Source organism: Talpa europaea, assembly GCF_964194135.1.
Source record: "Talpa europaea genome assembly, chromosome: 10".
Classification (NCBI taxonomy): domain Eukaryota; kingdom Metazoa; phylum Chordata; class Mammalia; order Eulipotyphla; family Talpidae; genus Talpa; species Talpa europaea.
In genome coordinates, this window is record NC_140077.1 from 7,130,944 (window position 1) to 7,146,598 (window position 15,655).

Sequence of the window (15,655 nt, forward strand, 5' to 3'; positions counted from 1 at the left end):
TAAGGAGAGCCCCTACAACTCGAAAACTTCCCTCAGGAATTACCAGTACATTCTTACATTTCTAAAAACAGAGCAAAATTAAGTAGGTGCTAGTATTCACATAAGATGTCAGGTTCTCCTGATGACTCACAAGTCTTACTACTACTAGACTTTGGGGTGTAGAGGTGACAGAATACCTTAAAATCTAAGAATATGGAGAAAATTTAGTATCAAATGGGCATGTATAGTGCCAATACCTCAATTAACGCTTGATAGGGAATGGCTAAACCATTAAAACCAAACCAAGACTTTTGTTATATTGAAATGCTTCTCCATATTAGGTAATACTTTAAAAAAAAAAATCACTAAAAACTAAATGTAATTACCTTAAAGAGGCAATACAAACAAGTTATGAAAAATTCTAATTTCTTAAATGTGTCCATGCCCAGTTTTAATGTCTAACTTCACTCTAACTGCCCCCTCCCCCCCCAAAAAAAAAGGTTTGCGTTACTATCTCTCAAATAAATCTAGCCTGAATTTCAAAGAGACAAATTGCTCTGTGGTGGGTAAGTTACCCAGGTCTGCACATTCCAGGATGATGCACTTCATTGTCCTGGCTCCCAAATCTAGAAATCTGCTTAAGTTCAGACTCCTTTTAAAGCCTTTTCCAATAAACATAATTAGAATTTGTTATCCCTAGATTGAAAGGCAGTATCAAGTTAAAATAGCCTAGTATGTGGAACCTCCTTACTTCGGATTAAATAAAAGTTGCAGAAGGATTCTTAATGGCTAAAAACTAAATCTGAATTATTCGTGTCTGGCATTGTGTAAACATGCTTCTGAGTTCATTCTGCTGGACTTCATTAACCACTTCGGGCTCTGCAGGGCTCTTCTGAACCTTTGCCACGGCAAAGTTGATCCCCTGGGTTAATCCGGCTTGGGTGATACTAGCAACCTGGACCATGGAACTTCGAATCTTTGCAAAGGGAGAGACTGCTCGGCTGCTACTGCTCTCTGAAGGAGAAGGAGTTATAGGAAGGCCTGTTTCAAGTTCAAGCGTACTGGATCCGGAGCCAGGGGTCTTTTGAGATACAACTGAATGTCCTTGTTCAACTGACAAGAACTGAGGGGCCGTCGCAGAAAAAGATACATCTAACTGCGACGGTCGAGATGGCGTCTGTTCCATTGCTTCTGACTGAGTTTCTTCATTAGAAACTTGGCGGGTCATTTGATTTCCTTCCTCACTAGCCTGCTGAGAAACACATCTGGTCTCTGAGAGCTGGGTCATTTTGTTTTGTGCATCTTGTACAAATCTGTGGCAGTAAATATCCACAGGCTTGGCAAAGCCAGTCAGTACGTGTATACTGTCAACAGAAGGACTTTTCTTCAGAAGAGACTCATGACCTTTTTCAGGCCTGCTGCCATGAGCGACAGTGCTCTCTGAAGGAACTTGGATGCTAAGATCAGTGCTGCTAATGGACTGAGATCGACTTCCTAACCGAGGTGCCGAAGCAATAATACCACAACTGGGGAGAACATAGTCTACTGGCCCTACGTTCTCTAGAGAGCTAGCTAGCTGCCTGTCCTCATCAGACTTGGAGTTGGTAAGAAATTCATCAGAGTGGTATGAATCATTATCTGAAGATATTTCCCCATCAGATTCTGGCTGGACTTTGTTATCCACCACACCTGCATTCTCCATGGTTTCAAGACTACTATCTGACTTCCAAAGATTGACTTTCAAATTCGGCTTTAGAAAGTTAACTTTCACCTCAGGTTTTGCAAAGTTTCCTAGCTTTCGCAGATTGCCAATATTTACATTGGATTTGGTCTGCTTCACTTTTTGATTTAAAGATGAAAATTTGCTCATTAAAAATTTTTTTCCCTGGGCCAGAGAGCCTTGGTTTTGAGATCGAATGCCAATGATGTCTTCGTGAGGTTTACTGCTTTTCCTACAAATTAGAAGAGGAAAAGTTTAATTCCCTACGGAATCCAGTATAACAGCTGCAGTTAATGAAAACTCTGCTTATTTAAATTGGTCCCAATGTCTTGAAAACAGTGTACTGCTAAGTGATAAACCCAGATAACCCTTGGAGTTGTAGCTAAAATGGTACTGTCCGTCGAGATTTGCAAACTATATATATATATACTTTTAAAAAACTATATATATATACTATATATACTTTTAAAAAAGATTTGCAAACTATATACTATATATATATTTTAACACTATCTAGTCATAATCCAACATATACAATATACTGTCATTTCAAATTATAATCAATGTTAAGAGACTGTGATAGTTTTATTTTTCATAGCAAGTTCTGAAACACCCAATGTATGGCATTTTACAGTTACAGCACACCTAAATTTAGTCACATTTCAAAGGCTCCAGAGCCACATGTGATGAGTGGTTGCTGTGTGGAGCAGCACAGATCTGTCACGTGCACAATCTACACAACGGGCCAAGACAACACTGTGGGGACTGACAGCATCTCAACTAAAGTTGTCTGCACACATTTCAGTTGGGCTAAGTTAAGGTATAGGTGAGGAAGAGAACTTCATTTCTTTATGTTTTCTGTGAATTACCCAAATTTATTTTAAACTTAATCAGTATGTCTCCTTTGGCATCTTTGGCAGCTTATAAACAAGAAATAGGTCAGTGCTGTTCGTCACACTCCCAGTAGGTAAACTTGCACTCTTTGGTCACGCAGGATCACTTTAGATGACAAATTGCTCTCTTCCCTAGTGGAACGTGGACCATGATCCTTACTCATTAGAGGGAAAAATCCATAAATTTTAAATGTCATACAATCTGATGACAGGATTTTTTCCCAAAACCCTACTGCTTAAGACATACCAGCTACCTAGTTTTTTCTACAAAGTTATTTAAATTTGATAACTCACTCTTTAGAGTATATTTGTGAATTTTAAAACATATTGTTTGTGGCCATGTTTAACAGAAAGTATTACTTTTTGACATAGAAATTTGATACTGTTCTCTCTAAATAGCAACACATTGCATCATAATGTGCTCTCTCCTTCACATGCAAATCAGGTCTTCCTTCTTGAGAGAAAATCAAAAGGGTACTCACCTCTCCAGCTTCTTTTCAATTATAGGCACGTCCAGCCCCATGGCTTGCTTGGTGATCTGCAGCATCTCAGCAATGCACTGAAGTGTGTCTGAAACCCAAATATAGCTCTGCCAGATTTCCAAACACTTGGCAAAAAACTGCATTCTAACTCAAAACCCTACATGAAATCTATTTTAAGACAGATTTGTTTAGTACATTTCACAAAAACTTACTCACTAGCTCTCTAATTCAAAATATTCCAGAACAAATTTTTACAATAAAATTTAAAAAATAATCAATTGGAATTGAAAGTTTATTCTAACTCTTGTATGTGTAAACACTGTTCTTGATGTCAAGGCCTTGAACAGAGGCTTATGTTGGTGAGAAAAGCTTGGCCAAAACACAGAATTCCCAAGTAATCTCCCTCCAATAGTGGGACAAAGTCACTATTTCCAGGTCTCATATCACAGCTACTTCCCTGGATCATTTGGGTGACAATGGTGCTGTTCCCAATTCCATTTGGGCTGATAAAAGCAGACTTTGAAACTCACTAAATATCCTTACCTTTTCCATCCTCTTCTGGATTGCGCATCACAGCTCTCAGAGTGTGGAAATAGCCACTTGTTTCTTTGTATCTATAGTGCAGTCTCATACAGGAGAACTTCGGCTTTCCAAAAAGAGTGGGCTCAGGACCTAAACACCCAATGAATATGTGAAGTTACATCTTTCAGATAACATTTACTTTCTTTGATAACCTTAAGATGCACATTCATCAGTTAGATATTTTGCATTATTTTTCATATTCTAAAGGAGCACACACAAAATAGAAGATTATGATGACCTGATGAGACTATAACTAAAAATACTTAAATTTTTAGTCACAAATATTTAAACTTTTGTGATCCCCGAGTTTATCTTCACAAGGTGATAAAGGAATACAGTTACTAAACTACACCTATCACTGATCTCTAAAGAACAGAAGGAAATCTGGGGCCTCCCTGGTGGCGGAGGGGTTAGTCTCAGCACTATCACTGCCAAGGCCTGAGTTCAATCCCCGGTCAGGGAACTGACCCACATGTGGCACAGCAGACTCTCCTGTCTCACCTGCTGCTCACCTTAGGTGTTTTTTAATAGATTTGACTGTTCTGCTCTCCACCCTGTCTGGTGAATCCTTTCACCTCCCACAACTCTGGCTTATATCACAATTCTTCCATGTATGCATAAATCTTTTTTTTTTTTTTTAAAGGAATCTCAAGAAGTACTTAGAATATTCCTTTCTGGTTTTATTAAGATATGCCCATACTTAGAAGAAATAGCATCTACTTCCTGTTGCTTGGTTAATATGTTAAAACTTACCTATCTCTATTTTTTCCAGGTCTTCTAGACTTAGTCGTTGATACTGGTTTACTTTGTCAACTTCATCATCATAACTAGATAAAGGGAGAGGGAATAAAAAGAATTAAACATATATTTGGCTTGTGCACTGCCCATGCATTTTGGGGTCAAAGTTAAATACTTTAAAAACTAGATGAAACAAAATTAACATAATTAGTTCAAAAGCTAAAGGAAAATCAGTTTATAGATCTTACATTAAAAGAATAAATCAGTCACAAAGCAAAACTTCAGCTTTATAAAGCCTTTTATGAAAGAAAAACCAAACCTAAAATCTGTCTGAAAGGAAGGAATAGACATACACTGAAACTTTGTGGATGAAAGCAGACAGAACTGCTTTTCATCAGAAATGAAAAACTCATATGACCGATGCCCACTGGCCGGTCCTGAACCAATGATCAAAACATGACGGTTCACACAAAGTCAGAAAGAAAATATTTACTTAAAAAAACAGCTTCATTTTCTAGTAAGGTTACGAGGAACAAGTATTGCTAGTGGCATTTTTAGTTGGTGGTCTTGCTGGATATCAATTTGGCAATAAACCACAAGTCATCATTCATTCACCATAACCAGGTGACTGCAGAGAAATGCGTGCGCATGCGCACACAGGATTCTCTCACCAGGACAGCATACTCGTGATAGTATCACTGGTAACAGAGTTATTGAAAACAGAGTATTTATGGTATGAATTGATAGTTAACTGTATATAACAAAATTTGGGAGCTATATTAACACCAAATGCTGAAATCAAACATGGATTATAAATCACATTTCAAATTGAGGACTAAGGGGATCAATGAGGTTCTTTATAGATCTAGTTTGCAAATTTCTTGTGGATTCTTAAAAGGAAATTTTATTCAAATTTAAAACAATTAAATGCTTGAAATCAATAAGCAACTTACTAGGCGACGTAGTAGGCAGCATTAGAAAGCAGTAGCAGCACATCCACATCTCTGTGAGTAGCATCAATGAGGCTAAACAAACATGACAGGGAATTAAATATTTTCATTTGCATTTCTGCCAAGCATATTTCCACAGACAAACCACTTAAAAGACGGGGGGGAGGGGCAGAGCAAAATCGATTTTGAGTCTTGCTAACCTTAAATGTGTAATTGCCATTTGATTACCATTTAGCAATTAAAAATAAAATAATATAAAAGAGGGCGTTTGTGTTATTAGACCAATCAGAGCTGCTCAGAGGTCCCTTCTCAGAAAGATGGAGGTTGGGCGGGGGGAGACTGCGGAAAAATCTAGGGGGGCTAGAGGGGGGAAAGGAGGGGGTAATGCCGCAGGAGCAAGGAGGAGCCAAGGGCAGAGACGGTGGGTGGAGTCAGCGAGGACCAAGGTAAGGGATGGGAAATAAAAACAGACTGAAAAGAGGAAACCATCTCGACTCTCTCACACCAAATAACCTGCAAATTGGCGCTGCTCATTTACAGTATTTTCACGCTCATGTAGAACACATCCTCTGACAAATCGGGTAATTTTTTACATAACATTTATGTGCAAAAACAAAACCAAGCCCCAGCTCCTCTGCATTTCCCTCACCATAGATTACCCGACTTTGAAGGAACAAACAATATATCCTAATTCTCTTTCAATTCGTTTTGCCTTATTTTCCCTTCCATTCTAAAATCTAGTATCAGCATAAGGATTACATGCGACACAGAAGGACGAACCTTGAAATCAAAGCTACAGAAAAAACACCTGTAAAACCACCAGTAAGAGAACAGCCAACATGTAAGTAAAATCTACGAGCAACAAGTAACGGCACCGCCGGGAACGCGGCACTAACAAGCATCGGGTATTGATCATCTTTCCAATCACGGTGGAGATGAACCCGCGTCCCTAAGTGGGTCTCAAAATGCCACAGAGACGGTCTTTATTTCTAGGATTTCATGCTTTTTTGCCAAGATTTACCAAAATACTACTGGCAAGGAAGGGGGGGGCGCGGGGGGCAGTCACGTCCTCACTGCGGGGAATGAGGTCACCGCTGCGGACAGCCGGGACCGCCCCCGGCCGCGGGGGGACAGGCCAGACGCAGGGCCCCTCGCCCTCCAGGGCCCCCCCAGTACCCCCAGCCGCGGGGGGACGGGCCAGACGCAGGGCCCCCCGCCCCCCAGTACCCCCAGCGCCCCCAGCCGCGGGGGGACAGCGCAGACGCAGGGCCCCCAGCCCCCCTAGACCCCCCCAGGGCCCCCGTACTCACGAGTCCGCCGCCGGCCGCCGCAGCCCAGCCGCAGAGTGGACGTCACGACACATTTTAGCACGAAACACTCGCCCCCGGGGCGGCCGCGGCCCCGCGGCACTCGGTCCGGAGAGCGCCCCCCGCCCCGTCGGCGCCGCGGCCCCCGCCGCGGCCCCCCCCCGCCCCCCGCGCCCGCCCGCCCCCCGCGCCCCGCGCCCCCCGCTACTCGCTCTTGTCGTCGCCCCAGCCGGGCAGCCCCTCGCGCCAGGCCACGAGCACGAACACCGCGAGCACCACGTGCAGCCCGGCCACCGCCACGACCGTGGCGTAGAAGCCGCTGTCGTCGGGGGACATGAGCAGCAGGCTCTGGAAGAGCAGCAGCTTGCAGGAGAAGTACAGCCCCACGGGCACCTTCACCATGAGCCCCGCGAACAGCAGGAAGATCTTGAAGGTGGTGGCCAGGCTGTTGCCCTCGGGCTTGGGCTCCGCGGCGGGGCCCGCGGCGTCGGCGGCCCGCGGGGCGGCGGGCGGGGGCCGGTGCGAGCGCGGCATGGCGAGGGTCCGTCCGTCCGTCCGTCCGTCTGTCGAGGGCTCGAGGCGCAGCCGCCAGCCGCCCCGACTCCCGCCGCAGCACTGCGGGACTGCAGCCGCGCAGGCCCCGCCCCGCCGCGAGGCCCCGCCCCCGCCCCGCCCACTTCCGCTGCGGCGCGGCCAAGGCGCATGCGCGGCCGGCCGCGGCGGGCGCCCCCTGCAGGGCGAGGCGGGTACTGCGGCCTCCCTCGGGAGTCGGGGCTGCGGCAGCCCCGCCGGCCGCCCCACGGCCCCCCAGTGCTCGCCCGGGTGCTGGACAGGGCGCAGGCGATCCGCCCCGAGGAGGGGGCCGCGCGGGGCGACAGAGCGGGGCGCTGCGCCCGGCCCGGCCGGCCCCACGGCCGCGGGCTCCCTGCGTGCCGCGCCGCCTGCCGCGCTGGCCCCGGGGGCCCCCCCAAGCCCGGCCGTCAGGGCCTTTGTAGGGCAGTTTCTTGAAAAGTCAAAAGCAATGCAGCCATATGACCAAAACAACATTTTAAATAAAGACAGCCTCCAGTCCTGCTCTTGTGCAACCCTGTTTCCCTCGCCACACTCTCAGCCCAGCCCTGCTCTCTGCACAAATCTATTTACAAAAACAAACGAGGCCCAACTCAACACAAAAGCCACACGGCAGCCCGACATTAACAAGCGGGCAGAGGATTTCAATAGGCATTTTTCTAAGGAAGATACACAAATGGCCGATGCACGCAAGAGCAAATCGGCAGCATTGTTTGTCACTAGAGAAATGCAAATCAAAACCAGGAGAGGCCACTTCACTCCCGCGAGGACGACACGGCTGAAGGAGGACACGGCCAGTGCTGGGGAGCCCGTGGGAAGCCTGGAACCCTCATGCACTGCTAGTAAGAAATGCAAAATGGTGCAGCTTCTGTGGGAATAGTCTGGTGGTTTCTCAAACGTTAACATGGAAGAAGCACGAGTGGATACTTCCATTCCCAGGTATATTCCCAAAATAAAAACATGTTCAAAAACAAACAAAAAAAAAAATTACACACAGTTTTCATAGCATCGTTCTGTACAAGAGCCAGAAGGCAGACACTCCCTAAATGCTCGCCAGTGGAAGGCTGGAGAAACAGGATGGTATGGTATGGTATGGTACACGCATACACTGGAGTACTGTTTAGCTATAAAAAGCAGTGAAGGTCTTCTACCTGCCATACGCATGAACCCTGAAAACATTATGCAAAGTGAACAAAGCCAGGCACAAAGGCCAACATATCGCAGGATTTTACAGGAAATGTCCGGAATGGGCACATCCAGAGAAAGCAGTAGATCAGCAGTTGCACAGGCCTGGAGATCCAGGGGGGCATGGGTGTGACAACTACAGGGTATGGGGCTTCTTGCTGTGATTGATGGGAACATTCTAAAATTGACTGTGGTGAGGGCTGAACAGCTCTCAATATTCAGATTTGCACGCTTGAAATGGGTCAATTGTATGGCATGATGTCTATCTCAATAAAGATTTTTACAAAAACCAGGGGAGTGGTTCCACTGCTGAAGCCCTCAAGTCTGAGGTCCAAAGCCAGCTGGCGGACTGAGACCTGAGCTCTTGCAGAAATTCCCAGAGGGACCTCACACTGCCCTGCTTCAGGTCCATGTCCCTAATTCAGTTGATAGACTGCACAAAGTCTAGACCAAAGTCGGTGCAAGAACAGGTTTCCAGACCTCTCCCTTCAAGAGAAAGGGAAAACTATCCACCATCTGGAAAATCTTTAAGCCTTGCAATGAGGAAAAATGCCAGTGACAAATCTTGGCAGTATCAGAAAGCATATCCACAAGACAAAGTAGAGAAGAGTTAGTAAGCGTCCTTAATTGTCTACTCAAGATAGAGAGAAATTTAACTTTGGAAAGTCAAATGGGCACAGGACACTCATCAGATAACAATCCACCAAAGAATGCAGTGAAATACGAAGGCCACAGTTCTCTATCTGAAAAAGCTCCTCTGGAAGAACAGGCAGAAGAGGAGACTGATGATCACTGTGAACTATTGGTGCTTTTGCTCCAGCGCCTCTAAGTCCAAACCCCTAACCTAAGTCAACTGTACCTCTCAAAGGAGCCCACACGGTCATCAGCCACAAAGTGGTGAAGTGCCTCTATTAAAACAAAGATACTGGCACTCCTGGCAGGCCAGCCTCGGCCTCTACCCCAGCCAAAAAGTCAAGCATGGCCTGTGAAGTCAGCTTCACTCTCTACTTCATGTCATTATGACTCAAAGCTTCAAGAAGGTGGTTTCTAACAAAACGGTACCAGTAGGAAACCTTACAAGTGGCAAGCAGCAGTTAATGCCTCCACCACTGTCAGATGCAACCACTTCTGGTGTGGTCAACCTAAGAGGAGACCAAAGCAGAGAGTCTCAAAGCTGAGCACTTGGTCCTGGTCACCACAGACAAATTCCACAAGCCTGTGGTGGTCACCGCCCTTCCCTTCTCATAAGAATTAATGTCATTGGGCCTCCCTGGTGGCGCAGCGGTTGAGCGCTGGGTTGCGAAGCTGCCCGCGGCCTCGGCGGCGCCGGTTCGATCCCCGGCTGCTCCCCGGCCACCGGAGGAGGGTCCCACATGGTGCGCAGACCTCTCCTGCCGCCCGCTGCTCCCCTCAGCAGTGTACTTCGGTCCTTCTGCCTGTTCTGCTCCCCGCTCTGGCTCTGGTGAATTCTCTCACTCTCCCGCACTTCTGACTGTACCCAGTGCATGTATAAACAAAACAAGCAAGCAAATAAATAAATAAATAAATAAAAATGCCTCTATAAAAAAAAAAAAAGAATTAATGTCATTAATTAATGACATTAATGGGCTCCTTTGAGAGGTGCAGTTGACATAGGTTAGGGGTTTGGACTTAGAGGCACTGGAGCAGAAGCACCAATAGTTCAGACACTCCTGTTGTCCGGGTCAGCAATGGCGCGCCCACCATCTCAGACCCAAGTCTATGTCATGCTGCAGCGTCAACACACAGAGAACCTCCCTCCAGGCTCTGGCTTTGGCAGCCACCAACAGAACGGAAGGCAGCACCTCAGCCAATGAATACTGGGTCGATGAGACAATCTTCAGCATCAGTGTCCCAAGTTTATGATCACCCAAGTTTTGTTGCAAGCTTTAAATGGCACAGCTAAACACACTTTTCATTTTTTTTTTTAATTCCTAATTCAAGATACCATCTCTCCACAAGAATTGCAGGACTATAAATCAGAAACAGTGTGACCTTACAAAACAGTATTTAGAAGTAAACCTTTTGGCCTTCCCCTATTTCAATTATCTCTAAAGGAGAAATAAAAATACTCAATCTAAGGAAAATATTGATCATCTCATCTTTAAAAAATTAAAATAACCCAGGGCCTCCCTGGTGGTGCAAGGAGTTAAGACGCAACCATGAAGCTGTCTGCAGCCACTGCAGCACGAGTTTGATCCCCGGCCAGGGAGGAACCCACATGGCACAGCAGACCTCTCCTGACTCACCTGCTGCTCCCCTCAGCAGTGTGTTTCGGTAGATCTGCCTGTTCTGGTTCCCACTCTATCTCTGGTGAATCCTCTCACCCCCCGCACCTCTGGGCTATACTCCAGTTCTTGTATGCATAATTTTTTTTTTTAAATTAAAATACAGAGTTAAAACTGGAGCAAAATGGAGGTGTACCACCTACAGTTATTTTTGAATAGGAATTTGCCCTTTTTTGTTGATGATGCTGCATTTAGTTGGAGTACTATTATTTTAAAAATTCCAACCAGGGTACATGAAAAAGAGAATTTCTGATAAGTCGTATGTAAGGAAAAACTCATCCCTTAAGAGTCTGTAAATTGCATCCATACATATAGTATTGACTATCAAAGCAAAATAATACATGAAATTAAAGTCATAGAAGGCATCTTTATAAACCTACAATCACTAATTTTAATGTATGTAATGTATATATGTAATGGAATGACTACTTTGCATTCAATTGTTCTTTCAAGCTTGATTTATGTTCCTTTCATTAAAAACCTATGAAATAGGGCCTCCCCGCTGGCGCAGCGGTTGAGCACTGGGTTGCAAAGCTGCCCGCGGCCTCTGCGGCGCCGGTTCTATCCCCGGCTGCTCCCCGGCCATCGGAGGAGGGTCCCACATGGCGCGCAGACCTCTCCTGCCGCCCGCTGCTCCCCTCAGCAGTGTACTTCGGTCCTTCTGCCTGCTCTGCTCCCTGCTCTGGCTCTGGTGAATTCTCTCACCCTCCCGCGCTTCTGACTGTACCCAGCGCTTGTATAAATAAATAAATAAAAATTAATCTTAAAAAAAAATTAAAAAAAAAAAACTATGAAATATAAAATAAGATAAAATCTAGAGCCTTTTATCCTCAGAAGTTGGCCTCGTATTTTCTGAAATGTTTTTGATTCACATTATTGAAGATTTTAATTTTAGATTTCAATCTAAAAGTATACAATCTGATAAATTTAGATCCTGCCATTCATTGATATTTTGAAGAAGCTCTTGAAACTTGATGGTTTTGGTTAAAAAAAAAAAAAAAAAAAAGTTGGGCCTCCCCTGGTGGCGTGGCGGTTGAGCGCTGGGCTGCGAAGCTGCCCACAGACTCTGCAGCACTGGTTCGATCCCCGGCCGCCGGGAGGGGGTCCCACACGGCGCGCAGACCTCTCCTGCCGCCCACTGCTCCCCTCAGCAGTGTACCTCGTCGGTCTGCCTGTTCTGTTCCCCGCTCTGGCTCTGGTGAATTCTCTCACCCTCCTGTGCTTCTGACTGTACCCAGTGCTTGTATAAATAAATAAATCTTAAAAAACAAAAACAAAAACACGTTAAGCTTTAGTTGACCTATTTTATGAAAGGCCAGGACCTTTTTACCAACTAATCAAAATAACTAGCATCACTGCACCTCTTGCTGCATTCAGTTATGTGTGCTAATACAAAAAAATCTAGATGCTGGATAGTGGTAAGGGGAAACCCACATAGCTGGCTACAAATGGTTTTCAATTTGTTTTTTTAATTGAATATTACATTAAAATATTTCTCTTCATTACTGAGTTTTTTTAGTGCCTCTTCAATTTTGGTCCAAGGCAAGTGCAGAATGCACCCATGGCCTCAGAGTTACAGACAACTGCTAGTGTTAACTACAACTCACCAACATGAGAAATGTAAGCACAGAGGTAACCAGGACAACATTCCAACTCACCTGGGGTCACAGTCAATAAGGGCCCAGCCCCCATGGAACTTTTCATTATCAGGCAGCAGTAACTTCATATAACTTTGTAAGAGCTGACTTATTAGTTCTTGGTGGCTTCTTTGATTTTCCTTATGCAAAGCTTCATGCTCTTTCTCCTTGGTAAATATGGAATAAAGATCTTCTGTCACTGGAATGCCTTGCATCAAATCTAGAGTAGAAAGTGTTAATATCTATCATCATCTTAGTTACTAACACACTTTAAGAAAAGGGGGGAATGTAAAACCATAAAACTCACATGAAAACACAGGCATAAATCTTTGCGATATTAGTGAGGTCAAAATCACAAGCAACAAAAAAGTAGACAAACTGGACATTATCAAAATTATAAAAAAAATTTGTGTTTCAAAGGACAATGCCTTGAACGTGAAAAGACAACCCACAGAACAGGAGAGTTCATATTCTTCTACAGAATATAGTCTATAGAACTGACAGAATATACTCTTCTGCAGAATATATTGGATATAAGTCCCTACTTGATAAGGTTTCCCAAAAAATTCAGTAATCCACAGTCAAATAACCAATTTTAAAATGGAGTAAAAGACCTAAATAGGCTAACTTCTTTCTGGTATGGTGGGTAGCTCAAGCCTTAGTAAGTCATTATAATCCCTTTCCCTCTAGTTGTTTGGGACAAGACTGGAGGCAGCTTCTGGGAAAAGAGGCCCTGCAAGAGAAGCAATACATCCAGGCTGTTGCTGGCCCTTTTTTGCTCAACCTTCAAGAGACCCAGCCAGCTTCAAGATTAGGATGAGCTGATATGATCTTGAATTGAGAGGACAGAACCTAGAACTCAATTACATAGCTGAGTTGGCAGATCAACCAGTAGGAGAAAGGTATCTATTTTTTCTCAAATAAACTGCTAAAACCTAAATTCCAGTTATCATGCACCCTGCCCATGGCAAATGAACTAAACTTCTTTACACCAGTCTTCTCAGATACCTAATGAACTGGTGTCTAGGTGCCAGTATTTCATGAGTGAAATAGTACATGATTACTAGTTTAAAAATGGGACTTAAAAAATATTCAGAGAGACCATTAAGACAAACTCTTACATTTAGTTTAATCAGAAACACTCAACATTTACTTCAATCCTGTAAGGTAATACTTTCCTGAAAATTAAATTAAAATTCATGCTAAGGCTAAGGTCAGAGTCAGGTCATGACTCTGACCCAAGCATTCAAATAAAGAAACATGTTAAGGCATGAATTTCACTGGACAATGTAGACTCCATTTCCTCTTCATCATAATGCCAAGAATTTATGGCCTATTAAGTCATGGTTTCAGGAAAGGTATATTACTCTAAGCCTTGAGTGATAGAAAAACAGAATGTAGAGTTTTCAGCTAATAAGGTTTTAGTCACCCTAATCTATACTCTAGGTGCCTCAACCTACCTTCTGTTACATGAGTAGCAAACTGACAAGTGCATGTGGAAATCTGTGGTTTCTTTTCTTGCTCCAGTCTACAATAGTTGTCAAATTTTAATCTTATGAAAATGTGAGTTTGACTTATTGGGTAAGATGTTCAGAATAAATACACTATAGTATAAAACATATAGTATAAATGTATAAAACATATAGTATTATAGTATAAAACATATAAACTATGTTAATAACATTGGTTTCTATAAAATGTTAGTCACAGAAAGAATAACACATTTAAAGAAAGTCATTTATGTTCCTTACCTATAACAGCTTGCCTATAAGCATCCTTAAATCGATTCAGGTAATACCTATTTGCCGAGTTAACACCATCTTTCATAACGCCTGCTAACTTCCTTTCTCCTGTCCTTGTAAAGTCACCCTGTCAAGTAAAAAAGTCATTTTGACAATTCAAACACGAGCGTTCCCAAGTCAATGTAGACTTTCAATTCAAGACTGGAATTCTGCTTTCATAATTTCCAAGTAATATAGTTAAAATATCTACTAGGGGTTGACTCTGACCCAAGCATTCGAATAAAGAAACATGCTATTTGTGGCATCAAGTCTTCACAGTTTAATGATCCTTTAAAGTAAAGCCATTCTTGGCAATCATAGAATTTCTAGAACTTACAGGTCAAAAACTATAATATAACAAACGAAACAGCCACAAGATTTTTCAAGCCATAAACTGGTATTCAAAACCCACAAATTGGGCCTCCCCTGGTGGCACAGCGGTTCAGCGCTGGGCTGCAAAGCTGCCCGCAGCCTCCAGCTCTGGTTCAATCCCCGGCCACCGGGGAGGGTCCCACATGGTGCACAGACCTCTCCTGCCGCCCGCTGCTCCCCTCAGCAGTGTACTTCAGTCCTTCTGCCTGCTCTGCCCCCCGCTCTGGCTCTGGTGAATTCTCTCACCCTCCCGCGCTTCTGACTGTACCCAGTGCTTGTATAAATAAATAAATCTTTAAAAAAAAAAAAAAACCCACAAATTTCTGATGTGGGAAAATGTGAACAGGTCCTCTGAGATCTCAACAATGGGATTTCACCAAGGCATGTGGATATGCTTCATGTACCCAGAGACAGCAGTGGTTTCCATTTCTCACTTCACATGATCCCAGATTTAAATTGTTTTTTTTTCCCTTAGTTTTCACAAAAGTGTCAGTAAAAGTCCTTAGAGAGATAGTGATTTAAAGCATAGTTCTTTTTTTTCCCCCATCCCAACTCCACTATTTCTATCCAAGAAAAATCTCAGCAACGGTCTTTTCCCAAAAAACAATTCAGGAAGCACATGCTGTAAATTAGGTCATTCACAGAAATTATTAACATAGCAACAAGACTATTACAGGAAAGAGACACATGATTGCTGAGTCCAAAGAAGTTTAGTATCAGAAGTAATGAGAAGTATTTCTGTTTCCTCCCAGCTTTATGGAGATATAATGGACAAGAAGCACTAAGTTAAAAGTGTACATATGATTTGATATATATATAGTGAAATGATATTTAGTTAACACATCCATCGCCTCACATAATTCTCTTTATTGTGTATATATGAACATTTAATATCTACTCTCGGCAAATTTCAACTTTACAATATGGTATTGTAAACTATAGTCACCATGCTATATATTATGTCTCCAGAATTAATTCATTTTATAACTGAAAACTTATACTCACTGACCAACCCCTCCCCATTTTCCCCATCTCTGTTTCAATGAGTTTGACGCTTTTAGATTCCACATGCAAGTGAGATACAGTATTTGCCTTTCTCCACCTAGCATATTTCACTTACACATCCATGCTATTGCAAATGGCAGGATTTCCT

The 15,655-nt window shown here is 43.6% G+C and overlaps 1 protein-coding gene across 2 annotated transcripts in view; it reads right to left on the bottom strand.

Moving 5' to 3' along the window:
- Positions 1–650: 650 nt before the first annotated feature.
- Positions 651–15,655, bottom strand: part of INPP5F (inositol polyphosphate-5-phosphatase F) — a gene marked incomplete at its 5' end in the record, with an annotated part of 65,548 nt that continues 50,543 nt past the window's right edge. For both annotated transcript variants that reach the window (XM_084245165.1, XM_084245164.1), the window contains 7 exons: positions 651–1,931; positions 3,075–3,162; positions 3,618–3,746; positions 4,410–4,483; positions 5,348–5,419; positions 12,371–12,569; positions 14,101–14,218. In XM_084245165.1, the coding sequence (XP_084101291.1) occupies positions 776–1,931; positions 3,075–3,162; positions 3,618–3,746; positions 4,410–4,483; positions 5,348–5,419; positions 12,371–12,569; positions 14,101–14,218 (1,836 nt within the window). In that variant the 3' untranslated portion in view covers positions 651–775. The remainder of the gene's footprint in view (positions 1,932–3,074; positions 3,163–3,617; positions 3,747–4,409; positions 4,484–5,347; positions 5,420–12,370; positions 12,570–14,100; positions 14,219–15,655) is intronic.